The sequence below is a fragment of the Neofelis nebulosa genome, chromosome 1 (assembly GCF_028018385.1).
Source record: "Neofelis nebulosa isolate mNeoNeb1 chromosome 1, mNeoNeb1.pri, whole genome shotgun sequence".
Lineage (NCBI taxonomy): Eukaryota > Metazoa > Chordata > Mammalia > Carnivora > Felidae > Neofelis > Neofelis nebulosa.
In genome coordinates this window covers 117,263,416-117,285,114 of record NC_080782.1, presented here as the reverse complement: position 1 = coordinate 117,285,114, position 21,699 = coordinate 117,263,416, and the positions used below count along the sequence as shown (strand labels likewise).

General features: G+C 39.0%; 1 protein-coding gene across 6 annotated transcripts in view; it reads right to left on the bottom strand.

Moving 5' to 3' along the window:
• Window positions 1–21,699, bottom strand: part of JAKMIP2 (janus kinase and microtubule interacting protein 2) — a 179,649-nt gene that overhangs the window by 31,621 nt on the left and 126,329 nt on the right. For 4 of the 6 annotated variants that reach the window (XM_058732559.1, XM_058732561.1, XM_058732562.1 and 1 more), the window contains exons 6-16: window positions 18,200–18,346; window positions 17,177–17,317; window positions 14,635–14,691; window positions 13,359–13,478; window positions 11,961–12,089; window positions 8,814–8,897; window positions 8,071–8,133; window positions 5,442–5,540; window positions 3,874–3,972; window positions 2,200–2,253; window positions 1,277–1,342 (exon numbers count right to left, since the gene is read on the bottom strand). In XM_058732559.1, coding sequence (XP_058588542.1) covers window positions 1,277–1,342; window positions 2,200–2,253; window positions 3,874–3,972; window positions 5,442–5,540; window positions 8,071–8,133; window positions 8,814–8,897; window positions 11,961–12,089; window positions 13,359–13,478; window positions 14,635–14,691; window positions 17,177–17,317; window positions 18,200–18,346 — 1,059 coding nt within the window. The remainder of the gene's footprint in view (window positions 1–1,276; window positions 1,343–2,199; window positions 2,254–3,873; window positions 3,973–5,441; window positions 5,541–8,070; window positions 8,134–8,813; window positions 8,898–11,960; window positions 12,090–13,358; window positions 13,479–14,634; window positions 14,692–17,176; window positions 17,318–18,199; window positions 18,347–21,699) is intronic. The other 2 variants (XM_058732564.1, XM_058732565.1) reach the window with 1 other exon arrangement.

Here is a 21,699-nt window from a genome sequence, read left to right as displayed (position 1 = left end):
AAACAAGCAGGCACATTACAGTTGTTAAAAGCCATAGTAGCAGATGCACAGGTCACTGTGGAAATACAGAGAAAAAAATACCTAACAGGGCTTAGGTGAAGAAGAAGGCTACCCATGTATGGGGATGCCTAATGGTTATGATTGAGCCACACAAAGGGAGAAAAGGAAGAAGAAAGTAACTTCTAGGCAAAGAGAACAGCCTAAGGACCAAGGGATGGAAATACTGATAGAGATGGAGAAAGAGAGAGAGAGAAACAGAGACAGAGAAGACTGGGACACCAAAAGGATTTGTATATGGCTGGCACTCAGCTAGGGACCAAAGAAACCAGTGGGATCCTGGAGAAGCAAGCAAGAGCCAGACCTGGGGACCCTCTTGGCAAGTTCTAGATTCTGGAACTTATGTTAGGGACAATGCAAGGTTATTAATGTGTTGTGGAGAGGGGAAGTGATGGGTCTGTAATTAAATTGCAAGGGAACTAAGTTTTTTAAAAAGCAAATATCAGGTACTATTTCACATGTATATAATTCCTTTTGTTATCTGATACCTGGTCCATACTAAAATCTCCCCAGGTGTCAGCAAAATGTCTCCCCCCCCCCCACTTGGTTTCCCTCAATCAGTATCCAAAAAAGGGATTATTTTAATAATTTTTAAGTAATCTTTTATTTTATAGCAGCCCTTCCCTCTTCAAGTATGTGCTGATTCTCAAGGAACCCTGAACACAGCCACTTCTCCGGCTTCTCCGATTGGCTCTTTCCTCCTCTCTTCCTGCCATTTACCAGGTTAAGACATAAGGGGGCCAGAGCACACACTCAGTGTTGCTCAGCTGACAGTCCCCAGGTTGGACTTTCTGAATCGTTAGCCATGAACCACCGCCAGGTTACAGAATCATCTGGGAACAACTGCTATGTGCACACCCAGGAAAAAGCCCATAAAAAGAGCCAGGTTCTCTAGTTTACCATCTCTCAACAAAAACCTCTATTGGTTTCCCAGCTTGGGAGGGACTGTGTGGATAATATAATCCAGAAAGTTTTCCATTTTGTAAGAAATACATTTTTTTAAGAGACTACAAAGCAAGAATTATCCACCCACCCCAAATCACACTTTTCTTTAGTGTGTTCCCATTCTATTGGGGTTGCATCACCCTGAAAAAAAGACATTTATTAGGTATTCAATAACACAAAGTCATGTGCAAAGAGAATGTCCTTCAACCCTACCCTAGTCTTTAGGGGTTAAGCCAGACACTGAGATGATCTGAATGTTAGTATGATGTGTTACCTTTTCTGCCAGGGACAGCACAGTGCTGGCCTGAATTATGGCCACTTGTTCTTCATTTCTTAAGTTCTGTCGAAAAGAAAAAGAGAGAGAGAGAGAGAGAGAGAGAGAGAGAGAGAGAGAAAAGAAAATAAGCTGAAGACACAATATTTACACTATCAGAAAATACTGCCTACTGCCTGTTATAGATACTCTTGCCTATGCATGCATGAAGGTTAACAACTGTTCTATTTCACTTGGTAACAATTCTTAACAAAATGTTCATCCAAAACATGTAAAAAGTACATTAAATGTGATTTTTTTATATCTCTAAAACGGACTTGATTTTGTTTCACAGTCGTTTGATGTGATTTAATTGATTCTGTTCTCTCCTTTGATAATTTTTCAAGGCAAAAAAAAAAAAAAAAGATGGTGTGACTCTTTCAACCTGCATATGCATCATTCATCTAGTATCTCAATGAATGGTCCTCCCACTGAATTAATATGCCTTGACCCTGCCTGGAAGGTGTTTTTAGAAAGAAAAGAGATTATAGTTTCCTGGTCCATTTTTATGGGGCTGCCACCAACCCTAGTATTTAGCAACATTTGCAACTGCATGACTGATTAATTTCATGCTGGATGGCTCCAAGCAACAGTGAGAAGGTAATTAGCTTTAATCACTGCAGATGTGGTCGGCATTCAAACCTGAAACCAGCCAGCGAAGAAAAGGACTTTACCAGTTTCCATTTCTGCCACTACCTTCCAGAGATCCTTAGGACCCCTCAACTAACTTGTTTGATAAACCATGACTGGTTCTCTTCCATGAGCCACATCCTTAAGAGAACATGGTATCTCATTTGCTATTATTTTACATGACTGGCAAGTATTTCTTGCTTCTCATTGGACAAATTCGTATCTTTACTGCCCTTAATCAACTCATTACTTACCCCATTATCACCCAAGATATCAAGCTGCTTTATGAGATCAGGGATGTTCACATCCTGCAATATCAAGGAGATACATTCAAGTTAAAGACACAAATGCGTCTTGGGTTGTTTTCAATCAGGTACATGTGGCTTTGTTTCCACTCTGCTTCTTGCAAGTTGCGTGAACCTGGGAAAACTACTTAATGGCTCATTCTCAAATTCAAGCTGCAAAATATCTCCTGATCTTGAGGATAAGAGATTCTATATCAAAGAGTCTAGTTTATAATAAGGACTTGGAATTCTTTCATTAATTTTTTTTCCTGATAATTGCCATTTTCTTTTCAATTGCAATAAATTTTAGGTATAAAGAAAACTAACAGGTAATAAATATAATCAACCAATTTCATTTTAATTAATGGAATTCTAACCTGGTTGAGATTTTGACTGCCACATAGAAAAAAATACAGCACATTCCATCTTTTAGCATTAATTTCATGCTGTGAAAAACAGCTCATTTTAACTATATTTCTTGAGACAGTTTGAAGTAGCCGAACTCCATGAAAGAGCTGAATAAAAAACAAAACAAAACAAAACAAAACAAAAACATGGCTCTGGTTGACAAATTTTTGTGCAGCCCAGGAAGGCCAGAAATTTAAACACCATGAAAGAGGTTCAGGATGGAAAACAAAGGAAACACAATTTTACTGCCCAATTTTCCTCCCACTTTTTACTGCGTTAGTACCACTTTCTCCTCTTACTCACATTCAGATAGCGGTATATCCTTTCCTTCCACCAGGAAGGGGGAGGTCTAGCTCAATCTCATAGGTAGAGAGAAAGCAATGAAAGCAGGTATTATCTGGCAGCTTGGGGTGGGAGCAGGAAGGGCCATGCACAAGGTCAAGGAGAGACCAGGAGTAGCAGGAGGCATCCCAGCTTTCCCTCTGGGATAGATATTCACCATGTGATTTCATTACATTGAAGGGATAATATATTTTCCAGGAGATGGAGCCACCTCCATTCAAACTTAATGTTTAAAATGTATTCTGATATCCCTAAAGATAAAATTACATTTTATCTAAATGAACAATATGTTACAAATCATAAATCCTTCCAAAAGACAAATCTTCCCTAGATGAAACATATCAAAAGAGAGGGTGGACCGGATGATTTCAAGGTCCCTTCCAGCACCAAATTCCAAGATTATGAGTCCCACAGCACTTAGAACAGCACAACAAAGGGACTCGACAAACACTTTTTTATCTGGTATCCTTGAAATGTGTTTCTTGAAGTATGGAATTTATTTAGTATCTCCCCTAGATAATGAAGGTTAATTATCTTAATAACTGAATTTGCATCATTCCTTATGCTATTGTGTTCTAAATAATCATGGTTTATTGTGTTCTCTATTAACCATTCATACATCTGTCACACATCTTTTTAATAAATAAAAAAAAATATTTTAAGTAAGCTCCACATGCAATGTGGGGCTCAGACTCATGACCCCGAAGATCAAGGGTAGCACACTCTACTGACTGAGTCAGCCAGGCACCCCTAGGTGCAGCTATTTTCAATATCTACATAGTTTGTATCAAAATGACATCCAGTGACTGAAAAACAAGTCATGAACAACTTCCCCTTTTCCAGTTCCCAGTTTTGCCACTTACTACAAACATAAAAAATTGAGTGTCTGCCTACCTTGACACCTTCTTTCATACAGTAGATCTGTAGAGCACTCACACCATCTGAGAATGGGTGAATTTGTAGATTAAATGGAGGAGATCGTCTCTCTCTTTCCTTGAAATACAGTGAAAAGTATATGGGAATTAAAAAACAAAAATCAACAACTGATCAAATGCTAAACCAGTTGTCTGTGTTCTCTCTTTATACTCTTCCAGTTTATCAATGTCATTGTGCAAAAAAAAATTGAACTCAAGATGTTCATGCTTAAATTTAATGGAAAAGAAGAGATAAATCAACTAAGAAGTATGGTAGAAGAATTTATAGTGTCATTCAGTCTTGCAAGCTTTTTGATCAGAGAAATGTAGGAAGTGAAGTTCCAATTTAAACTACATGAATATTTAGAGCTTTCAGGTGTCACAGAGAATGGTCTTTTGACCATGAAGTTTTATGGCAGCTAACAGCCTTTTGCATATTCAGTCTACTCAAGCTTTATGATTAAGATATGTGGGCTACCAAAGATGACTTAACACTTCTTGACGGAGGAGCACCAACCACTAACTCTATCTAAATCTAATTTGAAAAAATCTCAAAAAGAAGCTGCTGGCAAAATAACAGAGCTATCAAATGGGAAATTTCTTACCTTTTACATATCAACATACATTCAGCCAGACCCTATGCCAGATTCTTTTTTTAAAAAAATATATATTTAAGTAATCTCTATCCCCAATGTGGGGCTAGAGCTCATGACCTCGAGATCAAGAGTCACACGTTCTTCTGATGGAGCCACGCAGGCACCCAAAAAAAGTCAGGTTTTGTGTGTGTGTGTGTGTGTGTGTGTGTGTGTGTGTGTGTTTAAGATTATTTTTATAAGTAATGTCTATACCCAACATGGGGCTTGAACTCATGCCCTGACATCAAGAGTCACGTGGTCTACTGACTGAACCAGAGAGGCACCCCACTAGGCCAGATTCTGTGTGATAAAATAAAAATCTGATTTTATTGATATGTTTTACTTAAAAAAAAATAAAAAAGACAGAAATTTGGCCAGGTTAGCCAAGGTATTTCCTTAAACAAGTTACCTTGCTTTTTGGCCTTTTTCATAAGTACATTATAGATTTAAAAGTTTACTCACAAATTCAAGTGTCTAAAACAAAATATTTTTGTATATACCAGTCTGAAATACTGTTCTTGAGGTAACATTTTTATGAGTCAGAATTCAATGAAGGATGGAAATGATTATTGAGAAGCAATGAAATATTGATGAAGTTTGATATCTATTATTTAAATTATTTAAAAATTATTCATTAGTCTTGTTCTTAAAGGCAATAGTGTTGAAAAGTACAGTCTCTGAGCAGACAATTCTGACTTGCGCCAGTGTTTCACCACTTATAGTCACAGGTCTTGGGCAAGTTGTTTAACCTCGGTTGCCTCATCTATAAAATCCTGATTATGGTCGTTGAGGTCCAAGGATAGTACGCATCAGAAATGCTTAATTCAGCACCTCCCACACAGAATGTGTTCAGTGCATGTCATGTTAACTGTTATGAGTATTTCTATTATCATTATTATCATCATTGCCTTACTTCTAGCTCTAGGTTTCGAAACTCCAGCAGCTCATTCTGGTCTCGGGCATCCTGTAGTTCTTGTTGCAACCGGTGATTTTCTGCCTCCTGTTTTTCTATCTAATAAAGTAAATCCTCAAGTTAGGTGAACATTGCAAACACCGTCTACAGCTTAGCAAAGCAAGCATGGAGAGCACTCGTTTACGTGGTGAATAAATCATCTAGACCATGAAAAAAAAATCCCAATGAGATGTGAGCAAAAGAAGTCTTAGGCTTTCCTCCTAGTTATCCTTTGGTTGAGTTTTTTGTGTCATGGAGGAAAATGAGACAAGATGACACGCATTCATTGACAACGTCTGGGGACCCTGTGAGTAGTGAATCTGCGAGTACTCATTAGGCTCTTGCTGTGGGTCAGGGACAGTGTCCTAAGACTAAATTTAATGGGGTAAATCATGGACACTGACATCTCTTGTTTCTGGAGTTACAAACGGTTGGAGAAATTTTACCTAAATAGCTCTGATCATATACAAAACTTTGAGGGGTTCCAGTTACCCATAAAATAAAGCCAAACTTGTCAATATGGAATTCAAACACCTAGCTTTCCAGGCTTAAATATTCTGTCATCTCTAGACACACACACACACACACACACACACACACACACACACACACACACACTCTCACATGTGATCACACATAAGAATCTAGAAATTCCTATCTACCCTATGGACTGATTATGCCAGGAGCTATATCTTTGCTCATCTCTCTGCCTAAAAGAGGCTCCCCCCATTTCCTTTCCTATGTGAGGAAATCCTATTCTTCCTTGAACACAGAACTCTAATATCCCCTACCAGAAGAGGCTTCTTTTGTTTACCCATTTAGAAGTTACACCTTTTCCCTCTGTTTTCCTATACGACGTCTATAACCTGATGAAGCATAGAATTAAGTTAGTTGTGTAAAATATGCCTCACCCTGTAAGACAGGCCCATATCTACAAGGGCTCAGAAAATTTTCATGATCTGTAATAGGTTCAGGGCTGCCTTTGATATTTAAGCTGTGTGGGTGGACCCTTAGGCACAGTAACTATTTAAAATCTTGAACTTAGAAACAAAAACCCAGGGGCTTTTTATCATAGGATGAATCTTACTTCCCCAAGTATACACACTTGAAGTAGGATGTTTAGCTTTATTATCATTTTTGGTTTTCTTTTACTCTTAGAAGCTTGAGCCCCTCAAATTCTCCTTGTAGTCCAAGAAATCAAGACCAAATGGAATCAGACAGAAGACATAATGAGAATTATTTTTTAGGTGATAAAGAAGTGTAATAACACTTACTACTGGGCATCTCTGAGACTACTAGAAGTTGACTTAGACAACAAAAAGAGATTCTACTACCTAGAATCTTGAATTTGGATCAGAGAAGGGATATTTGAGGAGATGTTTGATTCTGGTGGATAGCACTAGCAGTTAGGTCAGTGGATCTTGGGTTGCAATTCAGAGACCAGGGCCGATGTGTGATGAAGTTTCTTCACAGGGACCCCTCACCTCTCTGAGAGTACCAGTTCTTGATCCTGGAATACCCACCCGCCTTCTATCCATCTGCTCTGTTTCTCCTCATTCAGAAAGTGAGGTAGGGTAAGGACTGCTAGATCAGAGGGGAGGGAGGACAAGCATCTTCTTTCCCTTTGCATGTTTACAAGAGTGTTATGGTTAATTTTCAACTTGCCACGGCTAGTGAATATTGGCAGAAAAAATCCTAAAGTAATTTCTACTTAACCTTTGGATGAACCAACAGAATTATTTCCCTTATTCAAATGGGCTTTCAAATTCTGGTTTTTTTTTTTTTTCAAGAATAATTTAAAGTTACTTTGTAATCTTTTCACTAGATTTATGGAAGGTGAATACTGATGGAAAGAACCACCTTTGAAGTTAAAATGATCTCTGTTGTATTTCACTGCCCCGATCAAAAGCCTGTGTTCAGATAATCGAATTAATTATATGTACTAGGCCTAAACCATGCTTTTGCATCTTGATTTGTTGAACAACTTCCTGGACATGCTGTTTTATACCTTGGATACATCTTTTAAAAAGTTCTTTATTTAAAAAAAGTGTATATATATATATATATATATATATATATATATATATATAAATAGCCAAGATTAGCAAAATGATTAAGAGTGAGAACACAGTCTATGCTAGGGTGCAGCATGTTCTTGGAGTTATATTCTGTCAGTGCCTTGCACAAAATAACAAGTCCTAATCACAGTGTGTTTTTTGTAGATGGACAACCACATAGGATGTGTGCACGTGTGGGTGTGTGCATATATATACATATAGATGTACAGTACCTACACTCACAGCATATATATATATATATATATATATATATAGTTAACAAATCAATAGGCTTCAGAGATCACATCCTCTCAAGTTGGCGCAACGCCAGCGCAGAGCCATGCACACGTGCCACTAAGTGATGGCGATGGTGGTGACAGGGATGCAGTTGAGCACGCAGCGGAGGAGAGTGCAGCACCGGGAAAGCCTCCCCTCCCCCAAGCCCCTGTGCCACTCCTGAGAGGACCCCCTGCTGCTCCTGGATCTCTCATCATTTTCTCCTCTGCCCCACTAGGGTGTTGCGCCCAACATACCTTTTCTAAAAGCTCCTGGTTTCTCTTAATGAAAAGTTGTTTATCTTCTACCCAGTGTGAATCCTGTTTGACAAAGAATACCGTGTAGTCAGCATTTCAGAGTGGCACGAAAGAGCCTGTGTCAAACCACTTTGCCAGAGCTGTCTTCTCTCACCCAGTTTGTTGGCCTGCTGATGGCTGGTAAATGACACCCACCCCCGTCAGCTCCTCACTCTAGAACATTGGGGCCAAAATTGCCAGGAAAATTGAACCCCCTCTTCATTGTCACTCTCTAACTCTAACTTATTCAGTCTGAATAATCCAGGACCAGCCTTCTGGGGACTCAGAAGTGACCACACAGGCAAAAAGTGAAAAGGGTCAGAATGCACACAGGCTAGATACATATGGATGGAAAACATTAAAATGCAGAACCATAAATGTAGCAGAGAGGCAAAGAATGCAGCTTGAGGGGCGGGTCTTTGTCTTAGCAGCTTATGACCACTCTAGGCTATTTGTACAGCGCTCCGCTTCCTCTGGCATTCCCTCTCTTGCCCAGCCTCATTCGTTGTTGTAGCTGGGCTCCACTCTGGCCAGAAAAACACCAGGGACAGAAACACAGAGTTGAACATTCTGACACAGTGTGAGAAAGGTCACTGTGGAGAGCCAAGCTGTGTCCTGGGTGCGGCCCATGCAAAGGGTGGTCTTAGAGGAAGGTCAGATTGAATTGTCTGCATCTGCAGGAGTGCTAGCCATCAAATGCCTACCTGCCCTTTTTGAGCCAGAGTCGCTTCCAGATCTTCAATTTTGGCTTTATACCTTAGCACCTCTGCTTGAAGCTGTTCCTGAGCCTAGTGAAATCAAAATTCCAGAACTCAGTAAGTAAAATGGTTCAGTACTTTTCCTCCCCTCATGTTCCTTGATTAGCACTCAATAAGAAAGAAAAACGACTTTTTTCTATGACCAAAGATCCTTTTAAAACTATTTTTTTATGGTTTTTTTTGAGAGAGAGAGAGAGAGGGAAAGCACGAGAGGGACAGAGACACAGAATCCGAAGACAGTCTCCAGGCTCTGAGCTGTTACCACAGAGCCTGATGACGGGCTTGAACCCACGAACTGCAAGATCATGACCTGAGCTGAAGTTAGACGCTTAACCGACTGAGCCACCCAGGTGCCCCTCCTTTTAAAACTATTTTTATGGTCAGGGCTCCTGGGCGGCTCAGTTGGTTAAACATCTGACTCTTGATTTCAGCTCAGATCATGATCTCGCAGTTCATGAGATGGGAACGTCGCCTGGGGCTCTGTGCTGACAGCGCTGAGCCTGCTTGGGAGTCTTTCTCTCTACATCTCCCTCTGCCACTCCCCCACTCACCTTCTCTCCCTCTCTCTCTACATAAATAAATGAACTTTAAAAAACCCTATTTTTATGGTCTAAATTTTTGCTTAAAACTTTCAATGTTCCCTTTATTATCAGGTTAAAATTCAAACTTGTTAGCTGAGATTTGAGAACTCCCACTATATTTGCAGTCTTTTCCCCCTACTCATCAACAAAGTTCACCCCTGATTTACTGGTGATCTCCTTATATCCTAAATATGCCTTATAACCCTCCACTTCTCTGTTTATTTGAACAAATTCCCCTTCTGGGGAGCTTTCTCTCATGTTGCCTCTCCCAAAACTTACCATTCTTTCAGAACCAACTTTGTGCTTTAAATCTAAATCCAGATGTATGCATGCATGTATGTATTGTGTGTGTGTGTGTGTGTGTGTGTGTGTGTGTGTGTGTGTATCAGCAGTTTTGGATACTGATCAGCACACAGCCCGATGCAGGGCTCGAACCCATGAATGGCAAGATCATGACCTGAGCTGTAGTTGGATGTTTAACTGACTGAGCCACCCAGGCACCCCTGGACACTGACCTTCTATGGAGCAATCGGACTTCATTTGTTTTCAGATTCCCTTGTATTCTCCCTACACAGGACCTTATTCTCTGTGAAAAATTAGTGGGTTTTTTGTTTGCTTTTTGCCCATACACATATTTTATCTTGTCTTATCTGGATAGGTTCCTTATTACAATGTAGAATAAAGTCAGCAATGGCAGGTATCCTTTCCTTTTTTCTTTCTTCCATTCTTCCTCCTTCCTTCCTTAAAAGTAATCTTTATGCCCAACATTGGGCCTGAACTCGCAACCTTAAGATCAAGAGCTGCATTCCCTATTGACTGAGCCAGCCAGGAATCCCTCCTTTTCTTATTCTTCATGATGAGAAAGATGTATCTTTGGACAATGAAGATTATATTTACCTTTATCAGGTTAAAAAAAATTCTAAGCTTAATTTTGCCAAGAATCATTTTAACTTCAAATGAGTGTTGAGTACAATCAATTTTCTTTCGTGTATCAAAATGATTACATCTTTTGTTTCACTGATGCTCATTCATCTATTTTATTTTTGCATTTCTACTTTGAACTTACTCTATTGCTTTATTTCTAACATATTGATTTGTTTTACACTATTTTGCTGAGAATGATTAAGTTGTTTTGTTTTTGGCCAGAGATAATGCTAAACCTTTATTTGGAGAAGAGGGTGAGATGAGAGAAAGTTTCTACATCATTACCTCTTCAAAAACAAGACGTATGGTCTTATTTTAAATGACCAATCCTATGTTGGTGAGAATGCTTAGAACATACTGAAAATGAAAACCACAACTGATAGTAGAGCATAAACACAAAGGAACACACATACCTCCCTTTCTAATGATTGCCTGCCTGTCTATTCCAAATCACAGGTTTCTTTTTTAAAACATTTATTCAGTTACGTATAAACATGTGCATGTACATATATTTCCATTTAAAAATACATAATTATAATATCTATCCTGTCCCACTAAACAACTAACAGTAGTTCTTACAACATTCCTCAGCACACTACAGACCCTCTAAATTGAAAGTGAGACAAAATCACTGGGTGGTCATATTCCTTCTTGCCCCACATAAATTAATCTATGAGGCAGTTATGGCATGGTGGTTATGACTGAACTCAGAAACACGAGGTTCATATCCTAGCTATCATCTAACTAAGCTACATATCCTGGTTTCAACCTAGCTAATCTACATTTAACTCCTACTAAGCTATTATCTCCTCTCCTATAAAAAGCACATAGTTAATAATAGCCTATAACTCATAGGGTTGTTTTAGGATTACGTGAGATAATGTATGTAAAGTGCTTAGAACAATGCCTGGAACACAGCAAGCACTCAATAAATTGTAAGCATTAGTACTGTATGCATATATGTATGTGTGTGTGTGGGGGGGTGTCTTAAAATAACGGTTTTTTAAAAACCGTGAGGCAGTTGTAGTGTAATGAAAAGAACGTGTAACCCAGTTAGATTTTACCTGGAATCCAAGTTTTCTATTTATTAGCTGTGTGATCTTGGGCAAGTCAGTTAACCTCTCGGAGCCTTAAACTCCTCTTTTATAAAATACCTGCCTTAGGGTGCTGTTATAAAAATCAAATGAGATACTGGCATTGAAAATTCTTTGTGAGCTTTCAGTTTCATGCTGTGCACTTATTAACTAAGAAAAGAAAATGACTAACCACTGAAGTATTTTTTTTCCCAAGAAAGAAGCTAAATAAAGTGGATTATCAAAATTCAATATTGTCTAGCTTTGAAAATATAAGTTTTCAAATAGCAAGCATAAGAACTACTATCTTTATAGGAACAAAAGCATCGATCTAAGTTGGTTCTAATGTCTCTAGATCCAAGGTTTGTTGACATAAAAGATGAAACAGTTCAAAAGCCACAGTGGAGAGAAGGATCCCGGGAAAGCTAGCCTATTGATATTTTTACGTCCATAGCACTTTCATGTTGTGACTGCTGCAAGCCAATTCAGAGCATGCTCCCTGGATGGATACTGACCTTGGCTTCTCTTTCAGCATCGATGATGCCTCCAGTCTGCTCCTGTAGGAGGGCATATGCTCTCTGAAGGGCCTGGTATTCTTTTGTTAATTGTCGAAAGCGTAGCTCCGATTCTTCAGCCGCTAAACTCTTAAGGTGACAAGAAAAAAAAAAAAAAGCCAAAAAATAAGTATGTTACGTTCCGGTCCTGTGTTCAATATGAAATATTAACATTTTCCCACTTTATAAGGAGAAGTAAATGTTTGATACTGGATTTGGTGTGATTTTATTCTTAATTTTAAAATGCATACATAGACATGAATTATGCACTTTCAAGATGGACATTGCAGAAATACTCAATATTTGTTAATAAGAGGCATTTGCTTATTTTTTTTTTTTTTTTTTTCAACGTTTTTTATTTATTTTTGGGACAGAGAGAGACAGAGCATGAACGGGGGAGGGGCAGAGAGAGAGGGAGACACAGAATCGGAAACAGGCTCCAGGCTCTGAGCCATCAGCCCAGAGCCCGACGCGGGGCTCGAACTCACGGACCGCGAGATCGTGACCTGGCTGAAGTCGGACGCTTAACCGACTGCGCCACCCAGGCGCCCCGAGGCATTTGCTTATTTATACACTTCTGATGATTGCTCATTTGGGCTTGCATTGCAGTCAATTTTGGACCCAAATGAGAACGTATATCTAGTCTGGATACAAATGTGAGTCCATAATACTTAGAGTTTTAGTCTCAATTCTTTTTAATACATTCAAATCCACAACTTCTTCCAGAGATAAATTATAAAAACATAGTTTTATAGTTTTACGTCTCAAACTTCAGAACATAATACAATCATCAGGGAGTTTTGGGAAAAATGCAGAGTTGAGGGTTCTACCCACAGGATCCTAAGTCAGGAGTTGTGCAGTAGAATCCAGGAATTTTCAATGTGATCAAATCCCCCTAGAGGATTTTGATAAAGGTAGTCTACAGGGCACATTCTGCTAAACCCTGTCTTTAACTGTATCGAGAAGCTTGTTCTTCTAAGCTTGTTTCTTGGTTCACACCTTCCCTAGATGAAGAATTTTGGAAACTTTCTTTTTTTAAGTAGGGGCTTGAACTTATGACCCTGAGATCAAAAGTTGCATGCTCTACTGACTGAGCCATCCAGGCAGTCCAGAAAAGGGACTTTTATTTTGAAAAAAAAAAAAGTCTTCAAGTTACAGAAGTTTACACAAGTTGTTAAAAAGGCTACATGACATAGGTGAAGCTATTTTCCAAGAGGTAAAAACGTCAAAAGGGTTCACTATTATGTGATCATGTTGTGCAGCTCATACAGGATATTAGAAGTGCAAGTCTTCTTTCCCACCTTAAAGGAAAGATTTGGTGACAATATCACAAAAGACTAGAGAAGCGGAAAAGCTTACTTCATCCAAGTCGTCATCAGGAGTAGCTGGTGTTCGGTCTGTTCTAAATGATGCCATAGATGACGTTTCTGAATCCATGGAGTCCTCATCGTAGCCAATAAATGGGTCCAAAACAGGCCTCTAGGGGAGGGAAAGTACATATTTACTGACACGACTAGAAGTGGAGAAAGTCAACATATTATGAAGGCACCATCGGCTGGCATATGTGCAAATGGACACAGAAGACAGGGGTCCTTTAGTGTTTCTCAGATGAAAGAAAAGTTTTGGGCATGAACACTATAATTCCAATAAAAGTTTGTCCCACATTATTTCACACTTCTGAAGTTTTGGGGGGGATATTCATTAACATTTGGCTCCATTCATTGAATAGTCTTTTCAGTATTTAAAATATAATCAAGAAACCTAAAGTCCAGGCATCTATGTGAGATTGTCAAATCTTAAGTCTTATTATCTAATCCCATATCCAAATCAAATGATGTACTTGATAAAAACAAAATCAAATAAAAAAACTCTGTGGATTGTAAGAGGCTATACAAATATTGGTGGATTGGGAGTACCATTATTTTTTAATGATAATTTTTCTAAGTTTATTTGAGAGAGAAGAGAGAGAGTGCAAGCATGAGCAGAGGAGGGGCACAGAGAAAGAGTGAGAGAGAGAATCTCAAGCAGGCTCCACACTCAGCACAGAGCCCAATGCGAGGCTCAATCTCACAACCACGAGATCATGATCTGAGCCAAAATCAAGAGTTGGACACTTAACCGAATGAGCTACCCGGGCACCCCTGAGAGTACCATTATTAATAATCATTATCAATAATATTATCCAAGTGAATAATGGAATAATAAAAATCAAACCCTTATCAGTAATATTGTCCAACTGAATAATAAAAATATACTAATCAATTATAGGGTGGGTATGAGACACTAATAATATTTTTCGCTGGGAGGCATTAAATCATATGTATCTCTTGCATGTTCTTGGAGTTTGACTCTCCAGCTTGTCAGATACTGCTTTCTACATCAAACCCAGTGCTTTCTTTCACTCAGATAGTCTCATATTAAAGCAAACTTTAAAGGTTAAAATCCATAACACAATCATTTGGGGACTTCTAAGAACTGTCAGGAGAAGAGATTTTCTTCTAGCAAATAAAGCCCATGGTTTGCTTCAGTGTAGGAACATCTGATTTATCACATCTTTGCAGGAAGATTCCTTGGCAAGCCTCACTTCCCTGGCAGTGTTTGTGGCAAAAGCCTGATAACCTAGTTTTCCCATTACCTTAATTGGCTTGGAACTTCTTCTATGTTTTCTCCTACGGATGAGCTTTTCTCGGTCCTGGAAAACAGATGAAGCTTTTCAGGTGTTCAGTTGGTACATATTTTCCTATAGGTGTTTTTTTTTTTTAATTTTTTAATGCTTATTTATTTTAGAAAGAGAGACAGAGCGTGTGAGTGGGGGAGGGGCAGAGAGAGAGGGAGACACAGAATCCAAAGCAGGCTCCAGGCTCTGAGCTGTCAGCACAGAGCCCGACGTGGGGCTCAAACTCACAGACTGTGAGATCATGAGCCGAGCCAAAGTTGGATGCTTCACTGACTGAGCCACACAGGTGCCCTAGGTTGTTTTGTTTTTTTTTTTAATGACAGAGTTTGTTTTTGCCTGAGTCATTACATATTTCTATTTAAAGTAAAATTGTGTTTTGTAATTTTGGTAACTTTTAGGTTTGATACTTACATATTTTTTTTAAGTTTTTATTTATTTAAGTAATCTCTACATTCAAGGTGGGGCTCAAACCCGGACCCTCAGCTCAAGAGTCACAAGCTCCTCTGGTGGAGCCAGCCAGGTGTCCCATATATACTTACATATTTTTATAGTAAAAATACTCTACAACGTTTCTTGATCATCTATGTGGATCTGAGAGCCTCCCAATCAGGAAGGGCACAGTCTTCTTCATCAGAATCCTTTGTTATACCTAAAGATTAAGTAGCTCTGAAAAGAGTCATTCCTATTTTCCCAAAGCACAATTTTTCAGTTTCTTTCAGTAATTTTTCAAATTACTTTATATTTAGGTACTGAAAAAAATACTACTGTACAAAAACTTTATTCTTTGCATTTAATCAGTTGAAGGCACAGAAAACTGCCCTTTGACTATTCTTAGACCCTTGTTCTCACCTGCAGCCTCTGAAGATGGAAACAGGAGTATCTACTGAATTGGAATCATCTGGTGTGGGAAGGGACAGTGGTTCTTGTTGGAATGTTCTGGGAAACTCAAAGAATATCTGGAAATAATGATTGATTTCCTGATTCATTCTTGTTATGGATGGAGATATCCTGGGAATTGGGCGTTCATCTACGAAGTACTCTATGTATTTACTGTACAAATTCAAAGGTAGATTAAATAAGTGACAGTTTCCCTGAAAGTCTGGATGACATGCCTCCACATGTCAAAATCCTGTAAGAAACTTAGCTTTAACCTTAGATACTCAAAGCTGAGCAAATTCTTGGCTGAGTGAATCTGCGATTTAAGAGTTATTAAGGATATGGATGTGAAGTAAGAGGCACAGTGCTTCACATGTTTTATAAATAGTCTGGTTAAAGTCAGTGATGTTAACTTTTTGGATTTCCTGCCTTGTAAAAAGTATTTTGATCATACAACCTCAACATATCCGAAACTTGGGAAGTTTACACTTAGATTATCCCCCTAATACACTATATGTCTTATAACATAGACTGAACTTAGACCATTTACAAAGGGTAAACCACAAATAGTTACAAACAGAAGTTATAATCTTCTCTTCCTTCAATGACAGGAAATTATCTTGTTCACCCTTCTCTGCAGACACCTGCCTAACCACCCCCACCCCACTGCTGGTTCCTCAAGTCTCCAGGCCTCAGCTGGGTCCTAAAGTGAGAGCGACCAGAGATGTCAGTCACAGAATAAAGACCAAGAGGCAAAGAGGAAACCCAAAGGCATCTAAAGGTCTTAGTCCACTACTGATGGTAAAACAGGCCTTGACCAGATGCAAATGGGAATAGTAATTGTTCTACACACTTCAGTAGGTACTAAATTCACAGAACACGGGGAATGAAACTTCCACTGTGTCATGTAATTACGAGGTCACTATTCATTCAACAAATATTTATTTATTTAAAGTTTATCAATTCATTTTGTGAGAGAGAGAGAGAGAGAGAGCGCATGCATGCACACCTGAGTGGGGGAGGGGCAGAGGGAGTGGGGGAGAGAGAGAGACAGAAAGACAGACAGACAGACAGACAGAAAGAATCCCAAGCAGGCTTGGCAGTGTGAGGGACTCGAACTCATGAGCTATGAGATCATGACCCGAGCCGAAGTCGGATGCTTAACCAACTGAGCCACCTGGGCAGTTCTCAAATAGTAAACTGCACATAAGTACTGGACACTGAATTAAATATTGGGAAATAAAGGGCATGTGGTCCTGCTATTGTTGGCAAAATATTTCATCTCTTACCTTCAGAATCTTGATACAGGAAGGCAATTAGAAGGCATACCCACACTACCTTTCTACTCACATAAGGATCCATTTGAAAGTCCTTATAAGGTACTTTGCAGCTACTATTTATGTTGTCAAATTAGTTAACTAAGGATTATAATTGAAAATGTATAAAACAGCTTAATAATATAATTTTGGAATACAGTCTCTTCAAACTATTTATATATTGAATATATAAACTTGGGCCTTTGGGGCTAATCTGAAGAAATTATCAAGTGCTTCCAGCATATGTTGATTTCTTGGCTACTTGTCCTTGGGAACAACTTAGAGTTTACAGACTGATCAAGACCCACCCTTGTGAGCTCATCAATGATGTTCTGCTGCTCAATGACTTGAAGTTTTAAAAACTCTGTCTCTTGTTCTTCATTAGCTTGATCGAGGTCATTCAGTGATTTTAATTTTTTCAAGGGTGGATGGGATGTTATTTTTTCTCTCTGGAGTGGAAAAGAACAAAGTATAGGTTAAAGACATAAAAAAAAACCCCAAACTTTAGTAGTTAACATAAAATATCTGCAGAAACTTTATGAGGCTCCAGCTAAATGTGAAAATTGCTCAGGTTCATCTGCACACCAACCAAAACCCTCAAGTACATTTTATTTGCTACAAGTCAAAATCACTAGGAATGTCTGAAGATCTCTATAGCTGCATTGTAAGCCTGTTAAGGAGTGGATGTGCTCATCACCTGTCCATACAGAATACAAACAATGGCGGAGTGCGTGGGTGGCTCAGTCGGTTAAGTATCCGACTTCGGCTCAGGTCATGATCTAGAGGTTCGTGAGTTCGAGCCCCATGTCGGGCTCTGTGCTGATGGCTCAGAGCCACGAGCCTGCTTTGGATTTTGCGTCTCCCTCTCTCTCTGCCCCTCCCCTGCTCACGGTCTGTCTCTCTGTGTCTCTCAATAATAAATAAACGTTAAAAAGTTTTTTAAAAAAAAATAATACAAATCATGGCAACTATTTCTCAACTATTACGCAAGGTCTTAGAAGACGAGAGGTACCCCTTGTACAGTTCTATAAAGAGCACATTAGTGAAATTCTTGCAAGTTTCTGTGGCTGAGGGCTATGTTAAAAGTTTGCTTCTGTATTTGGGAGATTCTGGAAAGTACAGATTCCAACCATTCTGCAAACTTAGAAGCCCCTTAAAATTCAGCCCCACGTTGCTTTCTTCCTTAAAGGTTCCTTGCTTACATAGGGAAAACACAAACTTTCATGACCGGCATCGTATTTGAAAAACAAACTGAGAAAGAACAAATAAGACAGGTTGCTGGAGTAACATAAGGACAGAAGCTGAAGCTTTTCAGAGTCTCTGATACACACCATTTCTGAATTTTCCTTTGTCACAGCTTTTAGCTTCTCTTCCATGCGCTGCAAAGACACCATCAGTTCATCGTTTCTCTTGGCGAGGCACTTGTTCCTTTCCAGAAGAGGTTTACATTGCTTTTCGGTTTCTCGCACACGTTTTAACTGGGAAGACATAAGTTACAATTTGTCTCTTGTGCAAGAGTGGATATGGGAGCAGAAGGAGTCAAAGCCCATCTGGGGCCACCTTTTCTCTGCTTCACCATGTATCTTGGGATTGACCACTTCCATCATTCATTTAACAGCCTGACTGCTTTGATCTCAGTTTCCTCTAATGGTTTTTCTATTTTTTTCAATGTAATTTCTTTTTGAGAGAGAGAGAGAGACAGACAGACAGACAGAGAGACAGGGCATGAGCAGGGAAAGGGCAGAGAGAGAAAAAGCCACAGAATCCGAAGCAGGCTCCAGGCTCTGAGCTGTCCGCACAGAGCCCAAAGCAGGGCTCTAACTCACGAATTGTGAGATCATGACCTGAGCTGAAGTTGGACGCTTAACTGACTGCGCCACCCAGGTGCCCCTGATGGTTTTTCATCACAGTCTTCTCAACTCTGTATCAATGTGTTACCTTAAAAGCTGCCAAGGTTCTGCTTTCGGAAATGCTCAGGAAGAGCAACTTCATACCTTGCACGTCCTTGATTCCTGTAGTCCAGGTACCATGCTGTGCTCAGCCCCAATCTCACACTGCTCACACCTCTCCCTGGGCCTGTAATGACCCCTCACTGGCTCAGAAAGATAAAGCAGCTCATATGAATCACACATCACTAAGTAGTACAACCGGGACCCAAACCCAAGCCTAGTTATTGCCAAAGTCTGTTCTTCCCATGAGAGATCTTGCTAAGACTCCTGAACCATGCTGAAGCTCTTTATTTTTATTTACATGTTTAAAGTTAATTTATCTTTTTGTAATCTCGACACCCAACATGGAGCTTGAACTCATGACCCCGAGATCCAGGTGCTCCAAAGATGTTTATTTTTAAGAAAATGTTACTAAGGTGGGGGGGAACTTACTCTCAAAGTTCTGTTGATATTTATGTTTAAGAACATTTAATTCTCACCAAGCCTAGGCTAAAGTATGATTGTATTCATACCCCCCAGTAATTAAGAGTGACCATATTCTGGTTCACCTGTTAGTCTAAGGCAGGATTTCTCAACCTCTGCACTGTACACATTGTGGGCTAGATAGGTTTTGCCATGAGGAGATGTCCTGTACATTGTACCGCGTTTAGCAGCATCCTTGGCTTCTGCTCACTAGATTCCAGTAACATCCCCCCAGTTGTGACAATCAAAAATGTCTCCAGGTACTGACAAAATTGCCTATAGCTGAGAACCACTGGTCTAACTTTATGGATGCTGTCTTAGGGTAATTGTTAATAGTCCCCATCCCTTTTACTCTCCAAACTCTCCCACTTGGATGGCATATTTTATGTTCATTCTATACCTAATGGATTTCCATATTAAAGTTCCTATGGTTAGTTCATTCACTTTATACTAATGATTCTGAATGATATGTATTGGGGGAGGGGTACTGAAGTAAGAAAAGTGGTGGGGTGTGTCAGAACCATCTGACAAGACTGCTCCTGTTTCTGAGACTCCGTTTTGGGAAGTGCTGGGATAGGAGACTTAGCTACCTATAAATATTTGAAAAAGCTGCTCGTGTGATTCTGAAACAGTATTCCCCAACTGTCATTTGAAAACTCATTTTATATTGACGGCCAAAATTTTTCATAACCCCATTTAATCCTGAGTTTTGAGCTTCAAGTATCTGAAGCAAACATATTAAATATTGAGCACATACAAGGACAAATAAATTATTCCACTAGGTTTGCTATTTTAAACTTTGTCTCTTTGCCGAAGGTCAATGACAAAGATTTTAAATAGTTGTTTTTAAGCAGGCTCCACACCCGGTGTGGAGCCCAGTTCGGGGCCTTATCTCACAACCCTGAGGTCAAGACCTGAGCTGAGATCAAGAGTCAGATGCTTAACCAACTGAGCCACCCAGGTGCCCCCCGGGGTTTTAAATAGTTAAATTTACTTAGTAGATGCTATTTATGGAAGATGTAGATAAACAGAAATAAAAGGAGATATCAGTAATTCTACCAGATCATACATCAGTAACCATAGATCCAAAGTACCCCCAAAAATGTTCCTTTTAAAAGAGGTAGCTTAGGGATGCCTGGGTGGCTCAGTCAGTTGAGTGTCTGACTTCAGTTCAGGTCATGAACTCACAGTTTGTGAGTTTGAGCCCTGCATCAGGCTCTGTGCTGACAGCTCAGAGCCTGCTTCAGATCCTCTGTCCTGCTCTCTCTCTCTCTCTGCCCCTCCCTCAAAAATAAACATTAAAAAAAGAGATAGAGTTTAAATGCTATAAAGTTTGAAAGTCAATATAGTTATTCATGAAACCACTAAGAGAAAAAATTCTGATGTAGTTCAACTAACATCAGATCAAGACTTTAAGAAGTATTACAGAAGATAAAAAAAAAATTCATGATGCAAGTATTTAACAAATCTTAATTTATATATACCTAGTACCCTGACTTCAAATACATATATAGCAGAATTGACAGAACTAAGAATAGAAATGGACAAATCTGTTGGGAGAATAAGCACACAAAAACGTTGTAAAGATATAGGAGATTAATGAACTTGATTCAAAATGCATGCAATGATCACAGGGTATACCTTCTTTTCATGGGAACATAGAATATTTCTAAAGATGAGAAGAGGCTAGCATCAAAAAGTGAATCTCAACGAATTTTAAAGAATGAAATGATACAAAGACTACCTGACTAATGTAACATTGTGTGTCAACTATACTTCAACTTAAAAAAGAAAAAGAAATAATACAAAGTATGTTCTCTGATTGTAGTGGACTTAAGGTAGAAATCAGTAAGAGAAAGGTAACTCAAAAATCTCCAGATGTTTGATGTTAATATGCCTTGAGGGCTAAGTAACCCATGGGTCAAAGGAGAAATCCTACGTTAGAAAAGATTTTGAACTAAATAGTAATACATTATGACATTAAAAAAAAACAAATGGGATGAAGCTAGTCATGCTTAGAGATATTTATAACCTAAAATGCATATATTTGAAAAAAAGGCTGGAAATAACTTCTTTGTACCAAGAGCCACCATCAAGAATCTAAAATGTAAGGCACAGAGCAAGATATTTTAAATACAAGTATCCAAAAATTATTTAAGAATTCCTATTCTTAATAAGACAGTACAAAAGAAAACTTTACAAAAGACAAAGGGCAACTTGCACAAGGATACCCAGAAGGCCAAAAGATATGTGAAAAATTATTCAACCTCAGTATTAAGGAAAGTAAAAATTAAAATCCTACAATACAAATTATTGCTCACACTCACCAAAGTGACTAATATGATCAATTATCGGTGCATGTTGGAAAAGATATGGAGAAGCCATAACTCTCATACATCGTTGGTGGGAATGTAATTGCT